This window comes from Cygnus olor, chromosome 4, assembly GCF_009769625.2.
Source record: "Cygnus olor isolate bCygOlo1 chromosome 4, bCygOlo1.pri.v2, whole genome shotgun sequence".
Lineage (NCBI taxonomy): Eukaryota > Metazoa > Chordata > Aves > Anseriformes > Anatidae > Cygnus > Cygnus olor.
In genome coordinates, this window is record NC_049172.1 from 48,279,759 (window position 1) to 48,306,029 (window position 26,271).

At 37.6% G+C, this 26,271-nt stretch overlaps 1 protein-coding gene across 1 annotated transcript in view; it reads left to right on the plus strand.

The window, feature by feature from the left end:
- Positions 1-26,271, plus strand: part of LOC121070250 (rho GTPase-activating protein 7-like) — a 223,539-nt gene that overhangs the window by 9,696 nt on the left and 187,572 nt on the right. The window contains 1 exon segment of the mRNA XM_040557138.1: positions 4,712-5,876. Coding sequence (XP_040413072.1) covers positions 4,824-5,876 — 1,053 coding nt within the window. The 5' untranslated portion in view covers positions 4,712-4,823.

The window sequence follows — 26,271 nt, forward strand, 5'->3', positions numbered from 1 at the left end:
TTTGTGAGATAGGCTATGGTCCTAAATGTTATATATGCAACATAGCTGCTAATATTAATTTTTCAGCATAAAAATACATTGACAAAGAAAATGTAAGGAAAAAGGTAGATTAGAATTTTTATTTTTGACACTTTCAATAGTTTTTGTTTTGAAAAAACAGCAGAAGCAGAAGGGGAAAGTTTTAGGTGGGCACTGTCTAATAAGCTATAGTTTCTCTATACTTATATTGCATTAATTATTGAGTCCTTTAAAAATAATATGCAGTGTACCAGAGTCAGTTTTAATATCTTGTTTACCTTAGTATAGGTAAGTCTTCTTCAGCTTTAAAATATGTGTGTGTGTGTGTATATATATATATAAAGTATGCATCACATACTTTCTGGAAAAAATGCTGTTAAAATAGCCATAGCCTTTTATTATTATTTATTTTCAATAATTTTAATTTTTGCAGCTACATGATTATCTTCTACATTTAAAAGAAAATAAGGGAATTGCATCAGGTATTCACTAGATGGATACCCTGCAACAAATATTCCTTATATTTATATTCCAGGAAATCAGTTTAGAATGATCTACACAAATGCACCACAAAGCCTGTTTATTTAGCAACTGCAGACAAGGTGAGTCCCCGCTTCAGTGAAATCCAATGAATGGTATGTATCCAGGAAATAAGAGAAGGAAGGACTGTAAATTCTAAAACAGAAGATATGTTAAAATAACTAGCTGAGCGAAGACCTAGAGGGTTATGTTTTATCTCAAATTATTTGTAAACAACATTCTGTCTCAGAGCTTGGTATGGAGTTACTGAAAGAGCTGAATGTAAGCCAGACCAGGAAGATGTGAGATGAGTTTATAGGAAACAGACCCTGTTCACTCAGACTTCCTTAAACAAAGTTTGCTGACCGGGGTCATAGACCAACAAAGATAAAATAATGATAACCAAATAAATATTTCTGCTTGATCTCAGTTGCTTACATGTGCCTGCTACGTAAAAAATGTAATGAAACAGCCTTTCATCTCAGTGTAAGTTTTTAAGCTAACACTTTGCCTTACTCTTTTGCAACAAAGATTTACATCATGTGCAAATAATTAGCAAAAACTGAATTTCACTTGGTGTGGTAGGGGTTGTACTGCCAGGGATGCCGTCGGGGTGTCCCCCTGCGTGGTGATGGCTCACTGTGCCTGCCTTGCCGTAGCTGTCCTGTCCTGCGCCACTGCGGGGTGACACTGCTCCGTCTCATGGGGTGGCAGTTGCTGAGGGGCTCCACACTTCTTCCCTCACCACTTTCTCCACCATGAAAAAAAAAACAGGGTGGGCTCCTGTCTTGTGTCCTGGGAGGCTGAGGAGGACCAGAGAGGGACCAGAGAGCCCTGGCTGTGTGTCCCAGCCTCCCCTGAGTGGAATATCATGAGATAAAGAGAGGACGCTTCTCTGTCCCAATTTCAAAAGCCTCCTTGAAACAGTTTAATTTGAGCTGCTGAGGAAAAATCATAAGAAACCTTCTTAAAGGAAAATATTAGACAATCTACTTATAGGATAGCCTACCAGTTCATCTCGTACAGGTTTTTACTCCGTGCTTTGTCTATTGCAAAGTAACTATAAGTTCCATGAGACTTTATGCAAAGCTTCCAAAACTGAACGCACAGAATGTTGTCCTGCTTTTCGTTTCCATTACGATTTACATTGAACAGAAAGGGGCTGCACATCAGTAAAAAGGTAGGCAACAATAACAGGAAAAAAAGTAGGAACCCTTTCTTCTGCAAAGAGGCAGCACTCTTTTCTCTCTGGCAGAGAAAGCACAGTCATGAATCTTGTTCAGAGGTCTGGAGTGGTGGACCTTCCCAAGCACAGCTTATGTGAGTGCAAAGGAAACAAGTTACCCTCGTGTGGAGGTGGAAAAGAGAGAAAAGCTCATTGTTGGCCCATGACTATTGCACAATTGTAGCAGGGAAAGAATTTCTAAGCTGAATTGTAGCAGATAATGCAGCCTTTGGGGAGTGCAGGAGGGAGCTGAAGGGAAGTGAGCTTCCATCAAACTGGGGGCTCTCCACGTGCCAATGGAATGAGGGGGCTCTGGTGACTCGGAGCTGCCCAGATAGCAGGCGTGCGTAAGGTAATTTTTTCATGCTCGGCATTAACATAAGCTGATATTTTTAGAGAACAATGAAAGTGCCCTTGTCATATATTTATTTGTCTTGCATTTCAGGCAAGGAATTGGGTATTCTGCTTTTTAATCTTTTTTTTTTTTTCTGCAGTCTACTAGGCACCCAAAACTAGTGATAGCACAAGTAAAACAGAAGGGTTCCTCAAGTAAAATTTGTTTTTCATCCCCCATGAAATATAACTCTCTACATCCAAAAAATGAAAAACAGTAAGGGATCTGTTCTCCCCTTTCTGTACACGTGTAACTCCATTTAACAGCAGCAAGATTAACACACGCCCTTTAACTCTCTGAATGCCTGCATGCTGCACACCATGAGCAGCCTAAATCTGAAGGAGGTGGATGCATGAATGCCATTTGGAAGTTGCCTTTTTTAACTTCTCACACTAGTCTTTTTTCTTGATATATATGTATTTTTGTCAGAAATTCCCATGCGTGGCTGTAGCAACTTTTTTTTTTTTTATAACTTTTTTTAAGGGAGTTGGAGCTTAAGCAGAGCTTCTAGTAGGGGAGGAAGACAGAGGGAAGCTGCAAATGAATTGCACCCAGGTGTGACTTTTAGCAGTGCTAATGGAGGACAGCAGAAACCATAGAGCACCTTTTAGTAAACTTTAGTAAACCTTCAGAGGTCAAAACACAGCACTGTTGTCAAACCAATTAAATTGTTTCTGGAGAGCTTTATGGTCACTCAGAGAAAGGTGCAAGAGAAGTTAAATACATTTTAATTATGGGTCTGTAGTAATTTTGGACCATGCACAGTTAAATAGTAGGAGAATATAAATATGAAATGAAGTCAGAATAAGAGTGCAAATGCACTGCAAATTTATGCAGTAATCTGACTTTACACATCAATATTTAAGCTTGCTCTCATATTCAACCAGGAAAGAAAAGAGAAACTTAAAGCTGAATTAACTTCTTACTACCAAATTTTGCCTCTGAAAGCAGATAATTTTTTTTGGCCTGGCTGTGTGTGTTACTTTCCGTTTTCCTCTGCCTCCCACACGCTAATGACTTGTGCATGGAATTCTCTTACCCTATGAATATATTTTCTTTTTAAGCACAGTCTCCACAGAGGTGGAAAATGTGAATGTGAAACAAAACTTGCCATCCTCAGAGAAGGTTAAAAATCTAAGAGTGTGTACAACTCAGTCCTAAAAGTCACTCTGTCAAGACATAATTTACAGAGGTTTGGTTGCACGGGCATAATTCTGCATTTCCTTGAAGATGAATACTTTTATACCTTCGGGCGTGTGATTTGTCAACACAGCTTTGTAGCCTGGTGGGCAATCAGAATTTGTCTTAGTGGACTGAAATGACCCAGAACAAACTTAGTACTTAATCTTCTTTATTGCTGAAATCAATAAGCAGATCTGAGTGCTGACAGTTCTTATGTAGGGAGTGTAAAGTAGAAGCACCTGCTCCTTGAACCTCTGATATTTTATGGGCCGGAAGTTCTGCTTTGTTACTAGACAAAGAACGTCTTATAATCCATAAATTAATGAGGTATTTTCTTTGTGTTAATTTGAACAAGCAATGTGACAAGATTAATGTATCTCAAATGTTATCATCTGGAAGTCAACGAAAAATACCTGTACAGTTGGGTGGGGACAGTGGGCTGTGGCAGACCCTGACAGTCCAGGTGAGATGCATGGTTGTGGCTGACCATGCTGGTTTACAAGTTACCGTTCTGGAGACCCCCATCCTAAATAAGGGTTTAATCCCTTCCTTATATTAGTAGATCCTGAATATATTCACCAAGGTTGTCTTTGGTTTGGTTTGGTTTTAGTTTTTCCTTTTTTTTTTTCCTCTGGGTTTTATGATGTTTTTGAGGTAAGGAATATGCTCAAACCTTAAATTAGTTTTCCTAGAGTTGTATTTTTTTCTATCACACAACAACTACTACTTCCTGCAGTTTCATGTAACATTTGTAACTATAACTTGTCCTGAAGAGAATGAAATGATCATTAAAATGAGAGTCTCTGAATGGCAAAAATTCTGGCCCAAAGCTACTCAAAAGTGGAGTGGTTATAACTTTGGTAAGATTTAGAATAACCCTTGAGTTTTGCCCTTTTTCTTTGTGAAACTGCCAAAGTACTTCTCCGGAGGGGTATCCCTGAATGAAGAAGAAATACAAAATGACTGTGTGTGCAAAGCAATCATAAGACATAATACAATTTATATCCATGGAAATTAATATCTTATGACAGACGTAGTGAAGAGAGTCGTTGTCAGAATTTGGCTCTTGAGCTACTTGCATATCCGTGTGCCTATTTATAACATTTTTGTTTACTTGATAATGGAGAATAATCAGAAAAAAGCTCTACTGAATTATGAGTACTGTCAAGTTTTGTATGAAAAGTATTAAAACTTTAAACAAAACAGTCTTCTAAATTCCTGTCCTTCTGGTCCCACAGACTTATCTTGCTTTTACACTTTTGTTTAAACTGTTCTTTCCCTCTTTTTCTTTTTCTTTTTAAATTTGGAGTTGATTCAATAACCTAGTCTTTTTTTCTTTTTCCTTATTTTATTTATTTTTTCATTTCTTGCAGATGTTAAAATGATGAAACCCTCTCTCCTTCTGGAGCAGCGCACGGCAGCCATGACATCTCCTTTGGTCCTCCATGGAAGGTACGCTGTAGCCTGCTGCTGAACTGTTATGACATGTCTCTAGCAATCAGAAAGAAAAGCTGGGAAGAGCATGTGACCCAGTGGATGGGATTGGCTTTGGAGTCTGTGGAGTATAATACAGCATGTCGTCACGGACTCGTAGCTGATAACTTGCAGACAAGTATGGAAAAAGATGAGGTTTTGAGTGTGGACCGGAAAGAAAAATGCGCTTCGTTTCCAGAATGCTGTCACAGTGGAGAGCCGATTGGCTTCCCTGCAAAGCAGCTTGGAAATGTTTCAAAGGAGGTGGATGAAAATGATAACCATGAAGATGAGGAGCATTTTCTGGAGGCCAGCACAGAAACTCTAGTCCATGTGTCTGATGACGATGATGACTATTCGACACTCAACCTGGATAGTGTTAACTACCACATCACTGCTGTTGGAAGGGAACCAGAAGCTGAAGAAAAGAATTTAAATGGAGCAGGCTCCTTAGCACAGATGGTACCAATGATGGAGGGTAACAAGGAAACTGAAGCATCTGGCATAATTGGGGATATTAGTAAGAAACCTGGTTGTGACATAGTTCCTAAAGAGGAGATGGAAGAAGACACTTGTGGCAGTATTGGAAAAAGCCTGGAGCTTTGTAATTATGAAGGCTTAAATGAAGTAGTAAGTGTAGAGAAAGAAAATCTTTCTAATTCTCCAAATGTGAAAGAAATTATTATGCCTGGGAAACAGCTGCTTCATACCGCTGTAATTGCACAACAGCGCAGGAAATCTGATGCTTTTAAAGATGGGCTTGGAAAGTCTGAGTGTAATGTGGTCGAGAGTGGGATTTCTTCTGATTCATGGACCAGCAGTGATAGACAACCATGTTCATCAGTGGAATCCAGCAACTGCCTTATGCAATCTTCTCCTTGCTCTCACATCCCAGCAGTGGAAAATGGTCTGGATGAAAGTGGTTTCACAGAACCTCAAGTGGCCCCTGAAAACAAATGCCTTTCAAATGTCAGTTCAGCAGAAGATATTCAGTGTTTACATTTAAGGAATCATTTGACCACACAAGAATATTCAGACAGTCAAGTGAAACTGCGCAAAAGAAAGGTAGGATGCTTGTAAACTGCAGAGGTTGTTTCCAATGTTTTCCCCCAGTTTCTTACAAATGTGATTCTGTGACTTACTGATTGGAGATAAAATGTATTTTTCAGCCTTTTTTTTTTTTTTTATTGTCAGATTTTTCTTCAAATAGTTTTGAGAAAAATGTGGCTATAGGTTTGAGCTTCAGAAACTTTTAAGGTTTGAGAATGGTTGAGCTATGAATTTGGAAATTCCTTTATGTTCTCTTCATTGTGTTTATATATATATTTATATGTTGCTCAGGGCTAAATGGATTAGCATCTTCAGTGGGTTTGGGTTTATTTTTATTTTTTCTGTTGCTATCAAGTATCATTAGCTGTTTTAGGAAAGAGATTGTGCCTAGAGGTTTGGAAATCTTATTCAAAAAGAACGGGAAAAAGTGGAACAAAACTGCAAGAGGAAAAAAAGACATGGAAAAATTTTACAGTAGTTCTTCAGTTTTCAGGTCAGCCCTATGAACAAAAACAAGTATTTCTGAGTTTGAAACAATGTAATTTTAAAGCAACCTGAGAAGTTACCCTTTCTACACAAAGTAAGGAAGAGTATCATTCCAAAACTTTTAATGGCCAGATTCCCCAGCAGTAAAGCTCCCATTGGCTTTCATGGAAGGAGTTTTGCTGGCTGTGGCACTACAGGATTCATCCTGAAGTCTGGCTTTCCCAGCTATGCTGCTAATTCTTCTTAATAACCAGTGTCTAATTGTTTACTCCTCCTTGCCTTTTTTTCATTTGACATAATCCATTTTTGTCTGTTTTTTATAAATCTGTTCTCTGTTAATTCTGGTGTTGTTTGTTGGTTCTGTTTTTCTTTTTTTTTTTTTAATCAGTTGTAGCGCCTCAGTAGTTGTTTCACTGAACCACAAATCCTAGAGCACAAACTCACATGTTCTAAAGTACTGTATGCCAACACAGCATCCTGAGTAGCTGGTCCTTGCTCCCTTGCATAATCCCTTTACTAAAGTTAACAGTCAAATGATATGGTTGGAAACTGTTTGTGACTTTTGCAAAAGGTTTCAGAAGCTCTCAAAGCCAGTCTTCCCTTAGTAGTTCATGCAATCACAGTTAGTGTGCCGTTTGACTGATCTTGCAGTAGCTATGACTCCGAGTTACAACTAAAAAAACAGGATTAACCACATGATTAGCAATACCAGAAATGCTAAACACCCATCTGTAGGTAAAATTTCAATTTTTATTTTTTTAATTAATAGATATCATATTGGAAAACTAATTGATTATGATAACCATAGTCTCAACTGCTTTTTCTGCATCTCCTTTTTTACTAAGCATAGTTGCTTATATTGATACAGACATGTCATATTGTTAGCAAGATTAATTTTTATAGTGTAGTTTCAAAACCTCATTCAAAAATGCAGATTCATTTTCTTTTTATTATGTACAATCACTGTGCAGTGACTCTGCCCACATTAGCTCTCAGTGTAATATATACTTTGACTAGCTTTGATAATGCTGGTTCCTACGTATCTTCTTATTTCTTGTTTTGAGGTCATGCACTCATATTTTAAATGTAAGCTCAGAATTATATTTGAGAATATATTTGTGCTTTGTGTTTGTGTCATTAAATACTTAAACAAGATATATAGGTTCCAGGGAGACTGTAACAGTGAGAAACACTAAGAGAGCAAGTGAGCATAGAAAGAAGCAAAAAAAAAAAAAAAAAAAAAAAAAAAAAAAAAAAGTTGCTTCAGGGAAGGTTGAGAGTTACATGGCTGTAGCAACTGTGAAGCCATGTTTATAGTCAAGGGGGACAAATTCGGAAGGAGCAGATCTGAAGGAGTCACTTCGTAAAGCTTTGGTTTAAAGAACTCAACCAACAACTGCTTGGCAAAAGGGGAGAGAGATCTGTTGCATCTGGTATTATTTATCTCTGAGTTTGCAGGACACTTCTACAAACAATGTTCCTGCTTGTGGGATTTTATCACTTATATTTAATCATTCACTTTTACAAAAGGCTGTCTGTGTTGGTTATAATCTGTAATGAAAAATGTGCCTATGTTTACAAACTTTCCCTGAAAGCCACTTTTATAACTTTAACAAAACATTAAAAAAACAACAGACTTGAAACTGAATCCATCCATAAATGTCAAGTATTTGCTTTGCAGTGACAGGAAGACCTAAGGAATTGGGAATGGTATATAAAACCTTTTCTCTCAAGGTCAGCAGTTCACATAGTGAAGTCAAGGCCTAAAACACACCACTGTCTGATTAATGCTCAGTGTCAATTATAGTTGCACATAAATATGTGCTCGTAGAGGTCAGAATACTGGAAGAGGCAAATGGAGATGAATTGCTAAAGGTATCGGGGCACCCACACCTCAAGGTGGCACCCTGGGGGACCACAGAAAAGTGCTGAACTCAGGTACTTTGATGACAGCTAAGATCTTAGGACCTCTGAGTCAACATCACTTTGCTCTTGCTGGTACTAAATTCTTCTGAAAACCTGTTCCTCGTTAACATATTTTAAACTGCTTTTAATTGTGGCAACAGTGCATGACCTCTCCTCTTATCTTGTGATCTGCTGCCTTCAAACTGAAGCTGAGGTGAGACAGTGTGAATCTGTTGTGCTTGCTCTGCAGATGAATATAGGTTTGGGGGCTTAAGGGCTTAAGTTTAGCAACTTTGACCAACACTAGCTCCATTTCAGTAAATTGGTTTAGTCATGATGGATGTACTGACACTGCGGATGCTTTTTGCAGTCAGGTCCAGCTGTTACAGCATTCTTTGCTCCTTCAAGTCACCAGGGTTCAGATAGTTGAGGCACAGTGCTCTCTTCTCCTTTGCTTTCTGAGAAAGACTTCTTAAGCTTCAGAAGTAGGAAGAGCCTGAATTTAATTGTGATAAATTAATGATGATAAGTCTAAATGAAAAATCCCACAGTTTTTTTGTGTGTGTGTTGAGTAAAAGTCAATTCTGTTTATCTACAACATAAAGCTGATGGTTATTAATGACACACAGTAGCAAACGCATAAATGGATTTATTAAATGTGGTTACACCAACCAGTCCCTACTGTATGCTGTCCTGGATTATATAAATTTTAGATTTAAAGCAATGACAATCGTACATTCTGATTTTCCAGAGATTTGAATAATCTTTGGAACAAATGAGCTCTAACGTTTTTAGCTCAGGGGAATACCGATAGCTCACATGTATGTTCATGTGTATAGTGCAATGGAGGTTTTAGAGAACAACTTTATGCAAAACCAGAAAGTATTGATTATTTATTCTCAAGGGCATACCACCAAAAGGAGAAAGTTTAGTTACCATGGGTTGATTGTAAAATGGGAAAAAAATAGCAATTACCCTGTAAAGAGCTTTGCAAATTTTTGCTTGTGCTCTGTTTTACACCTTCTCCAAGCTGCTCGTTTCATCAAGATTAGGGATAGGAAGCAAAATCTTTGGTGGGGACTACTGAGTAGGTGCACAAGTGCACCAGAACTGTAAAATGTTAGCTAAAATTGTTTTTCAACACTAAATAGCAAGGTGGGTTAAGGCACAGAGTTAAGAACCTCTCCTATGAAGAGGTGCACACAATTAAGAACAGTTTACTGAAAATCTGTAATTCATTGCAATAATTTAATACTTTTCAGTCTGCCATATTTTGTGTTCCAGACTGTAATGATATAAGAAAATATAAATTTGCTGCTTTGAAAACAGCCTTTTCCTCAGGCATCTCAAACCAATGTTCTTTTGCAGTGCTTAATAATGTTGTTATTTTCATAAACCTGTGGGAGAAACAGAGAAAGACAGTATTTTTTGAGAACTCCATAGAAAGAGCTTTCAAGTAAATCTTCTAAAAATAGGCTCTCTAGGACTTTTAAGTCATGTTTAAGATAGTTCAGATAAACTTTGGATCAGAGGATGAACTTTTGGTTGCTTATCTAAATTAAGTATTAATTCTGAAACTTTTGGGGTTCTCTTCTAATGTGAAACTTTTACTATGGAGATACTTGAGCATCTTTATCACTCAAGTGGTAAAGAGTAGTAATAAATTTTTGTAAGATTAATGGTGATAAAGTGCTGGCTGAACTTTACTGCACATAGTGCAGTGAAATTAGAAATCAATATGTAATTGATTTCAGGAAATGGTATGGATGTATTGTGCCTGATTTGAAAGTTATGTCAGCTATATTCCTTCAAATAAAAGATATAGCCTAGGATATTCCTTCAGGGAGAGCTAATTCGGTTATCAAAATAACTGGAGTATATTTGATTTTTTGTTAGTTTCTCTTCACATGTAATCTCAGACTGGATTAAGTTCATGAAGAGATTTTGGTTATGTGACACTGAAAAAAAAAAATGAAGTAACCAATCTTTTCAGTGCATGAATCCCACATTACTCTTTTATGGGACTTCTACATTTAGTGTTATCTACTCATAACTCTTTCTGGTGGCCACCTTAGAAGCTTTCCAGTTTCAAATAGTTTATATTATCTCTAAGTCATTCCGAAAAGACTGGAGAGTATAACAATTAGGGCTATTCCCTAATGCTCACTATTATTGTTACTATTTTAAGCCACGTATCTAGATTAAATGCTATGTGTTCTGCAAAGGATACAGCCAGTATCAGTCGGTGTCAACAAGATGCAAATTAATTTAAAGAAAAGATAATAAGGATGGCAGTAAATGAAGAAAGAAACCCAGGAGTATGCAGGAACACAATTAAAAATGAGAATATGACTTACATGCTATAGCCTGACTTGGCCATAGGGAATCGAATTTACCTTATCATGAGATTTAGTCTGCAAATGTGGTTCAGCTAGACCAAGATGACAGCTGTAAAGGTTAGTAATTTTCAAAGTCAATTATTTTGACTTACATCTTTACAAAAAAAAGTGATGTATAAATGCATTTATTTTTCACAGTTTTTCTCACTATGTATTTTTTTAATAATTCTCTTGCAAATATTCTAGTGGAGCAATCCAACATGCAGAACATGATCTCCTACATTCTCCAGTTATGATGATAGTTAGAAATTCTGAAAATTTGGATAACAATGGTCATAAGAGACCAAGGCTCTGCAGGTTAAATCCAGACATTAAAAAAGCATTAATGTATGTCAGTGGAACTGCTGTGTTTTTTGGATGTGTTTAAGTGCCTTGCTGAACTTGGGTGTTGTAGTAATTTGTAACCTTAGAGACCACAGAAGCTAGTAACTGTAGAAGCACCTATCGCAGCAAAATTACTTTCAAATTATGGTTCTTTAACTATATTTCCTGTATAATTCAGATACGCACTTATGCCAGAATAGATTTGTTTTCATACATGGAGATGAATAATATCATCTCGGCATCTAGCAAATGTTTTTTTCTGAGATTTGTGAAGGACAGTGGGAAATACAAATTGTGGAAATCTGGTATCTCTGTTCACAAAATGGTCATTCAAACAGTGGAAATCTTTTTTTTTTTCATGTAAGGAATCTAAATTTTGCTATTGTTCCACTTCCACATCTCTTTTCATTTTCAGACCTACTTTTTAAAGGTTTTAGGAAAGTATATATATATGTTTTTCCAAAGCCATAACGTTAATATGAGTGCTATCAAAAACTGATGAGAGATCTGAAGCCGCAAGAGCTTTTGAAAGGCTAGTTGTAAGCCACATGTCTCAGAGCTACAGTCTGTAGTATTAGTACAGTGGGCAACTGAAATCAACAGTTGCTTCACCACAAAGAATTTGCTGTATTTGCACATTGCTACTAAATGGTCATAATTTCAAGGCATCAGGAAGAATCTGGCAAGAGCTGCAAGTAAAGCAAAATGAATAGTATGATTTCTTTAAAAACAAAACAAACTTAAACCATCTTGGCTGTCATGAATATTTCTCTTTTCTGCATTGAGAAGTTACTTCCTAAATTTACCAGAAGATATAGTACAAAAATATAAATCGACTAAAACAGTTGGATTGAATTTTTTTAATTATGCATATTATCTATGGTAATTAGTAGAAAGTGGTGATCATAAAGCATTTCTGTTAATGTGATTAGATGACCATGAATTTACTCTGTTCCTCTCATGAAAATATGTATCTTAAATATTATCTCCATCTGGGAAGCTAAAGAATGCTTTCCCACAGACTTCCTTTGTGTTTGGACTGAAGTATGATGTATTCCAAACAATCTGAAAAGTATTTAAAACAAGCTCAGTACAGGATGGGATGATTGCCAGGCCATTACAGTATAACCTTTATGCAAATTTTAATTTGACACATTTTTGTGACAGTGTTCAGCAATAAATTTTAGAGGCTGCCAGCGTTGTCTAGACTGCAAACCAAGAGACTGTTGCACATCAAGTTATGCATTAGTTGGATTTCAGCTACCTAAAATGGTCATGAAAGTATTTGTATTTATATATGGTTCATAGTCACACACGATCACTCCACCAAAGCGATATTAGACACCTCTAGGGATCAATGCAGAGAACTTTAGTTTCATGCATTAATACTCAGAAATTTCTAGTCTTGTCTGGGTTCGAAATAATTCAATGAAAACTTTTTTAAAAATTTTCTTGTTTTTAAAATTAATTTTTAAGAAGTTGTGAACAGTAAAGGGCAATTATTTGCTGTTTGTAGACTATAAATTGCCAGTTTGAAGTCATAATAAATGAATGGACTAATGACCGACTTCCTAAAATGGCACGAGAATAGCAATTAACACCACATTTTTGAGGGAACTAAGCTAAGAAATGAGAAAGCAGCGGGCATAGTAGACAAAAATAAATGTATAGCTTCTGGAAATGTGAAGCAGAATTAAACCACTTGGGCAAAGCCTTCTGGAGTACATGGGGCATCACCACTGTCCACAATACGTTTTTCCATTGGTAAAAGCAAAATATAAGAAAAGGAGTTTGCTTCCTGGAACTGTTCATCCTGCCTTTTCACCACCACGATGTTCACTTTGAATTAACAACTGAGAGAGAACAGAGATCTGAGAGGTGTATGGAGATACAGCTTCCATCAAAACCCAGGCAGTGGAGCAGTAACCTGGAAAGTCAGTATCAGAGCACGCCCTCTGTCTGTACTAGTAAGCCTTTGAAGCTGTAGCAAGAGCACAGCAGCTTTTTCAGCACACCTGTCTGTTGCAGACCTGCCCCGTGCTAAAACCAAAAGCTTCTCTGTTAGCAGTGCTGTGCCTGGGGAGGAGGCAGAGAAGAGCAGCCCACCCTGGCCAGCCCTGGGAGCTGAGGCTTTGCAGCAGTGGCATCTTTGCCACTGCTGTTGAGGAGTATTTGGCCACATTAGTATGGTGGTGGGTAAGTCCACAGGCATCTGACCAATTCCAGTAATTAAAAGCAAAGAAAGCAATGAAGCCCCCACGGGTTGAACTGCAGCAGGGTGGGAACAATCTGCAAAATGTTTTCTGCAGGTTTTCTTATGCTCACTTCCCACCTTGGTAGTACCTTTGCTCAAAAGCTACCTAAAAATGTGTTGCTCATGCTCGTGTCATTCTACCGCACTCTCTCTCTCTTAATGACACTGTAGGAGGTTTGTGGAGACGAGGGGGTCTATGCCACAGATAGGGTGTATTGAACATTTTACAAAACGAAACAATACTGTTTCTGCTGCCAAAAAACATTCCAGACTCTGAAGGATATGGCCTAAAATGGTTATGAATTCAAATTCAGAAGGATATTCTTTCTCCTGGGAAAAAAAAATGTGAGCAGCAATACAGCTCTCTGTATGTATGCATGACTGTGTGCATGTGCTGGGGTAAATGTATGACAAATGTAAACCAGATCCTTGGTCTCCTTCATAAGTCTGTCTTAGCTGATGTCTCGTGCTTTTACAACAGTAGAACACAATGAACTTGGCTTATACACACAGAGTTAATGAAAAATTGGCTCACTGTAATGTGAGGATGTCCTTCAATAATGTGCCCTGTTACAGCAATAACTTTCATATCTTAAGTTTCACATTGTTTTTGCAGTCTCACCTTACGTAAGAGTTAAAATAGCAAATGCAATACGTAAAATATTTATGTTAAATGGAAGTTTGTTTATCCTTTCCCGTGGGATGCCTCCTTCCCAAACATTTTTGCACATAGCAGATTCAATTAAACAAAGGTTTCTATTTGGATATCCTGAGTGTCTTACTCATTTGGGTAGCTTTTTTTTAGCCTAAAATATATTATCTAATATATCTACTTTAATAATGATAACAAAACCTTTAAGGAGCTGATTCTGTTGTACTACAAGTTTTAATCTCTTGGCTGGTATTATCATTCTCCTTAAAAGGTTTACACACACTGATGATATCATGCACATTGATATGTGTGATTCATGGCTGTATGGTATGAGGGCATGAAATACATGAAAAATCAGCAGTGCTAAAGCTTATGGCTTGTGCAGCACATAACTTTGAATATATTTTGGAACAAAAATTGACATCTTTCACTGCGATGAAAATGAAAGAGCATGGCCACAAGCAAAAATTTGGGAATGTAAACTAAGCTACTTTCCTACTCCCAGATTTTCTGAAACCATCCACTTTTCTTCTGCTAAATGCCAAGCTGTATTTGTCTCACACAAATTTCATGGTAACTGTATGTGTACATCACACCTCACTGCATCCACTGAATTCATTCCAGCACTGTAAACTCACCTATTTACAAAAATTCCCTACTGCTTGAGAGATGGTGACGAGCTGCTGTGGTAGATGAGCATAGTATCCTGTTCAGGCTTTACACTTATATAGAAGGTAAAATAGCAAGGGAGTGGAGAAGAGAAGAAATAGGACAAACAGGACAGAAATATGGAGAGACTGTTATATAGGTGGGGGAAAACTGGAAATTGAGTAGGTGAAAATTAGTTGATTTTCCCACGTAGAGTGATTGTTCAACTCTTAGCTGCACAAAGCTTTCTCAGTTCACAGAAGTACCTCCTGAATGATCTGCTTTCAAGCCTTCCTCAATACTGGCAGTAGTAGTCACAAACAATTTGGGGAGAAATTCCTCCATAGCTGTTCCTTGATTAAGGTTCTTGTGGATAAATATTCTGCAGAAGTTGTAATTTAGCAAATTTCACAAACATTCTAATAAGCCTTTAGAAAAGTCATATTGCAACTACAGGTTCTTTTGCAATGTGTGTTTTAAATCAGTAGTGTTTTTGCAGACCGAAGCCTATGAATAGTTATGACAGTGGGGGAATCAGCTTTAATCAGATTCAGAAGAAAAACATATATTCCTGAATCCTGCTGTCTTGGGGATAGTAACAAAAGCCTAAGATTAGAATGTCAATTAATTTTTTTCTAGGTCATCCACACTTTCAGTCAGACAAAAATGTTATTCTTTATCTTATCTGTACTCTTCTTGTCAGCATGTTAAGATCACTAATTCTTCCCTTTCACTCCTGCCTTTTCAGAAACTCTGATTAATTTTTATCTTCATTTCACACCTTCATCTCTGTGTGGCAGTATTAAACTTATAGAGCTTGTTTCTCCTCATGTATGTGAGTGAAAGATCACTCAGTGACTTGAGAATACTGTGTATTTTTCTCCTCGTGAGCATCATCATTTTATAGGGTTTCATTGCAGACTTAAGGCAGCAGCAACACAGAGTCACGGAGTCCCGTGAACAGGTTAGGAAGGGAATATAAAGTTGCTGGAAGAAAAGATGAGCAACTTCCATGACTTGTACTCTGCCTTGGTATGATGGATAGAGCTATTCCAGACATCATTAAGAGTAAGATTTGTAGTCCCTTTGCCCAGCCATCACTTTAACATTTGGGCCAAATCTCTACCCAAATCCTCTTATGAGGCTGTCTAAGATGATCTGACCACACACCAAAAAAAAAAAAAAAAAAAAGTGTCTTCTCAGGACTTCATCAGCAGGGATAGCCTGTAGTGTCTTGGTCCCTAGTTTTGGACTAGTCCTTTCCATTACGCTTAGTGATGCTTGCACCCCGAGAAAACACTTCCTGGAGGACAACCTGTCCATGTCAACAGCATTGCCTCATGGAGCATAATGATGAAGGTTTAAATGTCAGCAGGGATGATTGCCTTAGGGTTTAAATAGAAGCTTTATTTTCTAACCCCAGTGTTCAGCAGGAGTGTTTACCAGCAGCAAAGCATAATTGCAGAGCTTTGATCTTTGCTTTGAAACATCTTTTAAAGTGTAAAGAAAACTCATCTATGCTGAGAACAGCATTAGAGGCTATTTCTGGAGTTAGACCAGGATTCTGAAGGTGAAAGGACACTTCTGCAGTTCTCTCAACAAGTCCCTGGGAAAGTTAAAAATAAGTCTTGCTGTTTAAAAAAAAAAAAAAATTGGCACTTGTTATTTGAGAAAATTTCTTTATTCCAGGAACTGCCTCATGTAGCAGAAATTTATTTACCATCTGTGTAGACTTGAAAAATTTTCCATCTTACCAGATACACAACTGAAATAGAAACAGATTTTCCGTCCCTATGCTTTCCACCGATCTCTGCTTTAAGAGAGTGTCGTTTTGAAAACTTAAGGCATTTTTGTGTTGACCGAAGTGGGATAGTGCAATTATAGCCAATCTGTTAAACCCTGAAGTTCTGCTGGTGACCTCAAGGGAAGTCACCTTACTGTTGCTAAAGCACGTCATTTGGGGGAGGGAAAGGAGGAGTTTTCAGAGCCAGTAGCTGAAAATATGTTCTTGTTTTAATTACTGTTACAGCTGTTTTAATTACTGTTACAGTACTGACTTCTAATCAAAAAATAGTCATTTGAGAAACAAATTGTTTTCATTTGGGTACAGATGTACTTCCTTAATTTCAGAGCTCTGCAACTGCAGGGGGAGGGGAAAAAAAGGTTAAAACAATAATTGCTGAATCTAGAAGTAACTTGTCCTTTAAAATGCAGAGCAACCTGTCTGTTTGTACCTCTGCATATCAATCCTGAGTGCTCACATGAATACTCAGGCCAGAAATGATCACAAGCAATTCCGAAGGGAGAGGGAAAAAAAAAAAAGTCACTGAGGAGCAGATGTCAGAGTAGGCAACTGTAACTTTTGTTTGCAATTCCTGCTTTTTTTTTTTCCTTTCAGTTATTCTGTGGGTATGTTTTACTTCTGTGTTTATGCGCACTGAGGATTCTCAAGGACCACTGTGGCTGATTCTTATTTGAGGCTGAGATGTCTTTTGATCTCATCTACTGAAATAATACTTGTGTGAGGAACAAGCTTGGTGTGAAAGGCAGGTGTAAAAACTTCCTCTTTGAAGTCCAGTGTGTTGATTTGATAAAGTATAAACTATCTGTTGTCATTATCACATTTTTTTTCTGCCTTATCTATTTTTACCATCCTCAGTGTTCACTTGGTCTGGCTGAAGGGACTTAACCTATATTGGCCCATCACAGATGCTTTTGCTCTCATTATTCTGAGCCTTTGAACTAGTAAAATTTTATGAGATATGACATTGCTTTAACTGCAAGTATTTATTACCCAACCCTTTAATCCAACAGTTTTGATCTGTATTTTAAACTACACTCTCTTTTTTTGGATTTTTATATAACATTACTACTTGACTGCTCGTGGTTAGGTAAGCTATGTTATATTTAAGCAAATTTATCATATAATGGTTAAAATGAACATGTGTGAATTGTAAGCCATTCTATGTTCTTTCCTGTTGCTTATAAGTAACCTACCATCCCAAAATGAGGAAACTAGAATTTATATTCTCAGCGTGCAATGGCATGTAAAATTCAACAACCTCAATGGTAAAGTGTGAGTTGCAGTTCCTAAAGGAGCAGTTTTTCTCACTGTTTTCAGTAAGGTTTGTGCTAGTGGGTTAGGGCACGTATCTATTGTAGTGTTTTATACTGGGCCAGGAGCATGTTTTGAAGTGAGTTTGCTGATTGATGTGATATAAAGTGTGATAGATGATGTTGTGGAGCAGGCTCAGAACATGCAAACTGGATTCCTTTTGGTGGTACACTTTAGTATCTTGCATTAGCTTCATGGCTGAGTTGACTGACGGTAATGCAGTGCTCCACAAAGAAAAAGATGTATTTTAAGATGGCCATTAGCCAGGGAAAATTCTTCAGATATTAGAAAGAAAAAAAGGACCTCAAAGGGTAGCAGATGCACGTCTGCATAGTGCAGCAGGTATAGGTTTAAAGAAGGAAATGTGAAATTCCTGCTCCGTTCTCAGTACTGGTCACAGCATCATACACCCGCCATTTGCGGCATGAGGGTATTGCAAAGCTTTCCAGTCTGTCCTCCATTCCTGGCAAAACTGGCTGCAAGACATGTAGCTGTTATGACTGGACAAAGTTAACTACCAACAAATCTTCTCAAGACAGGTTTTTAAAAGAGGTCAGTATGCTGCAGTTTCCTTGTAGATGCATCTGATAAATATTCCCTGGTAGAAAAATATGGGTTCATGACTCAAGATGAAAATTTAGCCCCTAAGCAAACTTGGCAGTCTCTTGAGGTTTTTATACTACAGTTTTTGTTTCAGCTGTCTGAAATGCATCAGATCCAATGTAAAACTAGGGAAGAATATTTTCCCCCTGTGCTTGTGCTTTCTAGTTCTCTCGCTAATTCCCAGTAGTCTTGTGGTAATTTGTTCATTCTGTTGGCCAGCTGTTCAGCTCTCCATGAATGCATCCTCCTGATGTGCATTTCCCAGAGTTTTACAAGTCAGTGTCCTACTGCACTTCAACATAAAACATTGTCAAAAACAAAACTATATACTGCAGATGATCTAGACAGGGAACATAATGCAAGTATAATCAAACTCAGTCTGAAGAAGTGATGAGTGAGAAAGGAATGAGCATTACATAGTGTAAATGCTTAATTGATTTTAATATGTCTGAAATGGAAATAGAGAGGCTAGGTCTTATATACTACCTTTCTTTTACTTTCTTAATTACTGCCTGTAGGAGAAGGGAGCTATTTGCTCATCTATTACTATTCTGTAGGCCCTTGATAGTAGGACTCTATGGAAAGGTAGTTAATATCCCCCACCGTTGCCATAAAGATTAGCTCCAGTCTTTGGTAAGGACAGAATTGTGCGCTACAAAGGTGTGGTTTGGTTGTACAAGGGAAAGAGAAAGTGTGTGAGCAGACTGAAACAGAAATAGCTAATTTGTTCCCTAATACCCATGGAACACATTTTTCACCAAAAATGGCTTGTGGGATTACTAAAAACTAAGTGTTAAGGGAGCTGAAAACAGGGATGGTTTTACCCCTGGTATTACCCCAGGATCTTCAAGACAAAAGAGAAATTCAATAGCTAGAGTTTATTGCTCTCTCCTGGTTATCTCAAGGCTTTTGTATTTTCTTTGGTATCAAATATGCAAAGGAAATACTTGTATACAGTTTTGTTTTAAGACTCATGTTTATTTTGAGCCCTAACATTTGATTCAGTGGTATACAGTGCTTGGATTCAATTTGAAATATAATTCTGTACAGACGGGGGGGAAAAAAAGGAACAACAAAAAAAACTCTTGTGTATAGAATTGTTTAATGGTAAGTATGGCTTATAGTGGATATTTTGGATTTGGGCCATTTATCTAGTTAGGATGCTCTTTTATTTAACACTGCCAAAGATTTACACCCAGGTCATAATGCCAGCAAGCATAGCAATGTGGTCTGTGACTTAACCCAGTAATGCACAAGGATCCTCCATGTGTTGGGAGGAATCTCTGGCATCTACTTCATTACCTTGTCGGTCATTGTGTGCCTGAATGGTTCCCATTACTCCATGACAAATAGTGAGATTTGTCTTCTCTACCATGACGAAAGCATAAAATCTTCTCTCTTTCTCTGGGAGCCTCCATGTTGTATGCATATGTATTATATGGCAGTGGTTTTGATCATTTTTGGCAGTGTGTGGAACAGTTGCTTTGTGATTATATCACTTTGCATGCTCTGTAGGGAAATAAGATAAGCATTCATTTGCTCTAGTTCAGTCTGTCCTCTAGAAATGATCTCCATCTGCATCTTACTTTTGTCTTTTAAAAGGCAGTATAAGAGTTTCTAGAAATATTCATTATAGAAGCTTTTTGTTAAAAACTGTATATCATTTTTATCACATAATCTCCAGTAAACATCCTACCTTGTTGATTTGTTGTTTAGAGAGACTCTAGCTCAAACTTAGCACACTGGGAGAAGAATTACTGATAGCAGCATCAGTGCAGTCATGAACAAATCAAAACAGGGAAGTCCTGTTATTTATTCTGAATCAAAGGCGCTGGTGTGTTAGGGCTGGAGAGTTCTTTGAATTCCAATACATCTTTAAACCTTGAGGGTATACCATGTAGTCAAAATGGGCATTTATGTGTATTTTCACTTATTATGGCAGTAGAATCCTATTAATTACGTAACTTACAAAAGTATTATCCCAGTCATAATAATATAATGCACGGAAAATAAGACAAAAAATTGAAAAAGAATTTGGCCATATCATGGGTATTTTTGTGAACCTAAGCCTGTGACTGACCTTTGGTAGCCAGGAATTTTGAACTCTCAGGGAAATCTGTTAATAAATAACCATTTAATTGATTTTTTTTTTTTTTTAATTAAAAGCTTCCTCTGGAATAAAATAGTAGTGTTCCTATCAGGACATGTGATCTTTTAGGAGTGTTCTGATTACTTCTGCCAGATATTTTAAGGAAGTTGTTTTGATAGTCACCAGAGCCATCCACATTTCCTTGTTTCCTAGAATGTCAGAAAAGATGCTTTCTCATTAGTGATGGAGATATTTTTGCTGAGCTGTATCCACTGTCAAATGAACTGCCTCACCTGGGACAGGATATGGCCAGTCCTGTGGGGAGGCAGCAGCAGCAGCACAAGGGCTGGGTATTTTGGCTAGGAGACAGAAAAATGACAAATCTGGAAAGTTGCTTATTTGTCTGTCACTTACTGCTGTATCCTCACTATCCATATCCACGGAAGTTACACAGAAGAATCCTATTCTTTGTTACCTGCTGCACTCATTGTGCATGAAAATTGCCCTATCACCTGTTTATAAAAACACTGAAAGGGTTTAGTGACTATGTGAAAATATACTGCTAGCAGGCCAGAGAAAAATTCCCAACAAGAAGGAGATCTCTAAGGTTAACATTTCACTTAAAAGAACTGCTTTATGGGAGCCAGGGCTCCTACAATTAGACAGTCTCTGCTAAGTTATGCTGCAATGGAATTTACTAACCGGAAAGATAATGCTTTTTCCTTGAAAGAAAAACTCAAAAGATTTGATAATTAGCCCTCAGAGGAGTCCATTGGTTGTTTCACAGCTGTGGAAAAAAACAGTAGAGACCTTATTTATTGACCTAGCTATCTGATAAATCGGGAAGAGATCAGTGTCATGGAATCTTTTTGAACAGACCACCTCCTGACACTGGGAAAGATCCAGATGAGGTCAAAACCCTCAGCTTCCTGTCTCAGAGAGGAAAAGGGGAAAAAAAAATCTGATAAACATAAAGCTACACAGAGCTGCTTTGGAAGTCTCTGGAGATGAAGAGAGGTGGGGGTAGAACATTTAAAAAAAAAAAAAAACACTTGTTAAATTTATCAAGACAGTACGTGCATTCAACAAATATCAAGAAAACTCTCATTTACATTTTTCCGGTTTGATTACACTGTCAGAACTGAGCCTGAAACATGAGAACCAGTAATGCAACATCCCCCACAGACACAGTCATAGTGAACACAGTTCTTACCGCACTAACTAGAGCATTCAATACACTTCCAAATTTTATCACTCCAGGGATACATCAGAGAAGCAGGATTAAAAACAGAGGGGAACTTAGTCCAGCGGCCAGTGCTGTTGCTTAGCTTCAAGTCCTGGTTTAGCCTTAGGAGAAGCGCTTCTCCTGCCTATCATTTTCACATCCTTAAAATGGAATTAAAATCATTTTCCCTTGTCACAGAGTACTGGGTGGTTAAATATATTAAAAAGATGCACAGAAACGTTGTAGTAATAGGAGCCATACAATTATCTGAGATACATTGGTAGAATTTCCTTAGAAGTTTTGAAAGCTAATTTTCAGTGTTGCAGTATTGCTTCTGCTTGTTGTACTCCCCCACATTCCATATTAAAATTCACACTTTGATCCCTGTGAGGACAAGTCTTGTATTTTTGCAGCAACTGTGCATCAAATCATACTTAGATGAACTTCTGATGCTTGCACAGTCCCACACAAAGTAACCTGTAGGTGTGCTCTTACACATTTGCACGTGCTTCCTGAGGTCTTCAAACAGCAGTTTGAGGAAAATACGTTGCAATTTTCCCAATGCCTTTTTCTGCAATTTTTCTCTGTAAGCAAACGTTCATCTCAGCTCTCTATTCATCTCTTTTCTTTTCAGGAATTGAATAAAAGCCTAGCCTTTTCTGATGGTATATATGTATCAATACGACTATTGAACTTAATTGCACATTTAGAGACATTTATCCTCCTAGGCATAAACACCTCTAGCGGCAGCAGAGTCTAGCATGAATGAAGTCAGAACCATTCCTTTAAAACAGGAAAATAAGCCCTGGAAAGCCCTGGAAAACAGAAAAAGAAACTCTTGGAATGAAAATGCCTCTCCTGTGCATGCTTGTCCTGGACGATACACACAGCAGACGGATAGAAATCACCTAGTTGAAATCCTATTTTTGTTGCTAGCAAACTCCTGGCTACTTAAAAAGGCCTCAGACTTCATCTACAGTCATCTAGTAATTTAGCTTGATGATAAGCTCCATTATCTCATTTTTTAAAATGCAGAGGAGCCAAATGGTATTTTGCTTGTGTTAATAAACACACTTAGTGAAACAGACATATTGGCATTTGTGTCCCGTTGATATGAGTCAGAGGAAGCAGGATTTAACTCAAATAACAGTGGAACTAAAGTTTATAAATATTTTATTGAAAATTGTAGTTATGCATTTATCTTTCTTCAACGTGTAGACAGACGTGTTTGATAACAATGACGTTTATTTTAACATTAAATTGCAATACAGTAAGAAATATTTTGAGATTCCACATGCCCTGTTCTTCAAACCCAGCAATCCCTGGTCCAGGACTGTTGCTATAATTTGTCCGAATGTTCCTCAAGTCTGCAGTGTTCTTACTGCCGTTCTTCCTTTGGGAGGCCAGCTGGTGCTGCCTATAAATTCACTATAGTTTTCCCTGGCACTGGCTGTGGAATGGGACAGGATCTTTCCCCAGACATGTATTTCTCTGCATTTCTGAGGCTGTGGTTTCATGCTTTTGGCCTCACCTGTGAATCAGTAGCTGGAGCTTTCATGCGATGTTACTTTCTTCCCGAGTGGATTCTGTCATGGTGTGTCTTCTGTTAAACCAATAAACGTTGGCATACACCACAGATAAAAATCAAGCCCAATAACCTGATATTAAATATATGTATAAAATAGTGTAGGGTTGGTAATTCTTCAATTCCACTGGGATAATGTAGTCATATCTCATGAGATAATGCTTGATTAAATTGAAAAAAAAATACTGGAGTACACTTAAATGCTCTCAAGCTAGTTATCTCAAGTTCTCTAATAGAAACATTTTGATTGTATGAGGACATAGGCTAATCTGTGCCAGCTGCTCTGTCGTTAACTATTCCAAAAGCCTCATTCTCCCTCCTCGAGCAATTTTTTTTTTCTCTGCAGACATATTTCATGCAAAAGCTATGCCGGCCTTTAAAGATGTTTTAGGCTTTTGTCACAAGATGCGGTGGCAATGTTTATTTTTTTTGATATTAGGAAACCCTACATCTCAAAGGTTTTTAGAAGAGTAGCCAAACATCTTATTATTTCCTTCTTTATGAATTTAGATACCCATACAGTTGTATGGTTATTATAGGACATAGAGAGAAATGTAGAGGACAGAGTAATGTTACTGCTTCATCATACAGAAGATGAACTATTATTTTTAAAGAAGATAGTAAAGTTTCAATGAAGCATGAGTCTATTCATTTATTTGCTTGCCATGTTTGCCAATTAACTGGAGATGATATCCCATTACCAAAAGTCGCTGTTTGTGTTGCACCGGGGTAGTCTTCCAAGATGAACAATTTCTGAAGTGTGAATTGTAGTAAAACCAGTTGGACTTTAATTCTGAAAAGCAAAGGATCAAGTCTAAAATGAAGATTTGCATTTCATTCTGTTGTTAGCAACAAAACTTTAATTTATGAAAGAAGCAAATTAAGGTTAAAAATATACATATTAATGCTTCCATTTAGGGCAGATTTTGAAACAAACGTTTTTACTCCGTGCTTTGGTGGTTTTATACTTTTTGCTTGAGGACATGCTATTGTTACTACATCATGGTTTTATGATTCATTAAACTTCTTCTCTGTATATGTAAGCGGTCACGTCTTAGTGACATACCATAGGCTGCACATTGCATAGTCGCAAAGGGGAATGAGTCACCTGGAAAAGAAGCCTGCCCAGCTGGAAACTGTGGAGCCAGTCCAGCTGAAATAGAAGCGTGCAAATTTCATTTTTATTTTGCTTAATAAAAAAAGCCTAATAATTACATGGCATGTGCTTATGCATCTTAAGAGACTGAAAAACGTAGCCTGATCAGATATTTCCATACAAAAGAGTAGCCAGAATTGTGGACTTACTGATTTATATGAGCATAGCAGTTTGGCTAAAAGATTTAGCATTTAAATTGTGCTTTTCTGGAATCCAGCTAAATTGGTATAAACAGATGTGTACTTGGGAAACATTAATGCATACAATCTGCTTCCTAACTCTTTCTGATTCTTTATTATCCATTGGTTATCTAGTTTACCAGCGCTCCCTGGATCTTGACATTTCTCCTTCCCCCACTTTTTTTTTTTTCAAGCCCTACAAATAGGTGTTTTCTATGTGGGTGGCCTACAGGAAAGCTGGGGAGGGACTCCTTATCAGGTAGTGTAGCGACAGGGTAAGAGATAATGGTTTTAAACTAAAAGAGGGGAGATTTAGATGAGATGTTAGGAGGAAATTCTTCACTCAGAGGATGGTGAGGTACTGGCACAGGTTGCCCAGAGAAGCTGTGGATGCCCCATCCCTGGAAGTGCTCAAGGCCAGATTGGATGGGGCTTTGGAAAACCTGGTTTGGTGGAAGGTGTTCCTGCCCATGGCAGGAGTTGGAATTATATGGTCTTTAAGGTCCCTTCCAACCCAAACCATTCTATGAGTCTACATTTTTGCAGAACAGTCTGGCTGTTAACAAGTCTGTCTGGCTTGTTAACAGCTGAATTCTACCAACCTGAAATTGATTCACTAAATCTTATGTGGAGATTCAGTAACACCAATTGTGAAGAAAGGAACAGTTAATTATTTTACTCTCTTAACTTGAAAGCTGGAACTACTGAAAATGAAGCTGAGATTTGTGAAGCTGAGGATTTGTGAAAATCAAGTCAGGCCAGTTGCTGGGCTTTCTCTTTACACTCTGATCTCATAAGGTCAATTAGAGTATCAGACTCTTGACTTAAATAATTAAGTGTCCAACAGGCACAATCCTGAATCTTGTTAAACCCAAGAATTAAAATAGTTTCACTACTTTCACTTAGCACCAGTCTCTAAATGCACTGAATTTCAATAGCACCATCATTGTTATTGAATGATAACGCAGCATAGACCCACTAATGTGCCTAGCTGATCCAAAAATAACACTATGAATTCTTGGAGCTTATATTTGGATTTCAAAGACCTGTCAGAAGCCTTCCCATGGTGCTCGCTAACAGTAGAGAGATTACTTTTGTTATATTTTAAGTGTATCATTTGTCGTATCTACTAATAATCCGTCCCATCCCTTTGTAGTTAAGATTACAGTAACTTGAATTATTTGAAACTGAAGTAATACTGCAGTAGTCTATGACTCACTAAATATCACTGGGCTAACTATACCATACTCCTTCCCACAGCTGTACTCACTGATATTCCACTCAGTCTTGGGTGAGGCTTAACTCAGAAACTAACTTCTAGACGCATGAGTGTTATGATTCCTTCAATAGGTCCGTCTTGCTGAGCATGAATTATATGTTACCCTACTTGCATAACCTGAAAATCACTTAGAATCATTTCATTTAGGTTGGAAAAGACCTCTAAGATCATCTGGTCCAACCCTGAACCTAACGATACCAAGTCCACCATTAAATCATGTCAGTAAGCACTAAAAGCTACTGTTCAAGTGCAATTCAAGAGTTTTCTATTACCTAGAGACTAAATTATGCCTTATCCTCTCTAACTGGCAAATCTTGGGAATTTGGGGTTATTTTCATTTTATTTTTTTCACAGAAATTCTGCATCAAGGTAGGGTGACATCACTGAAAAGATAGATTTACCTAGTTAGGCAATCATTTCTGGTTATTTCATGAACTGTGTTCTGTCTGCAGCCACAGATGTGTCATAGGGGATATTGACTTTGTTCTCTGTTCTTACTGTGGCTTAGTGG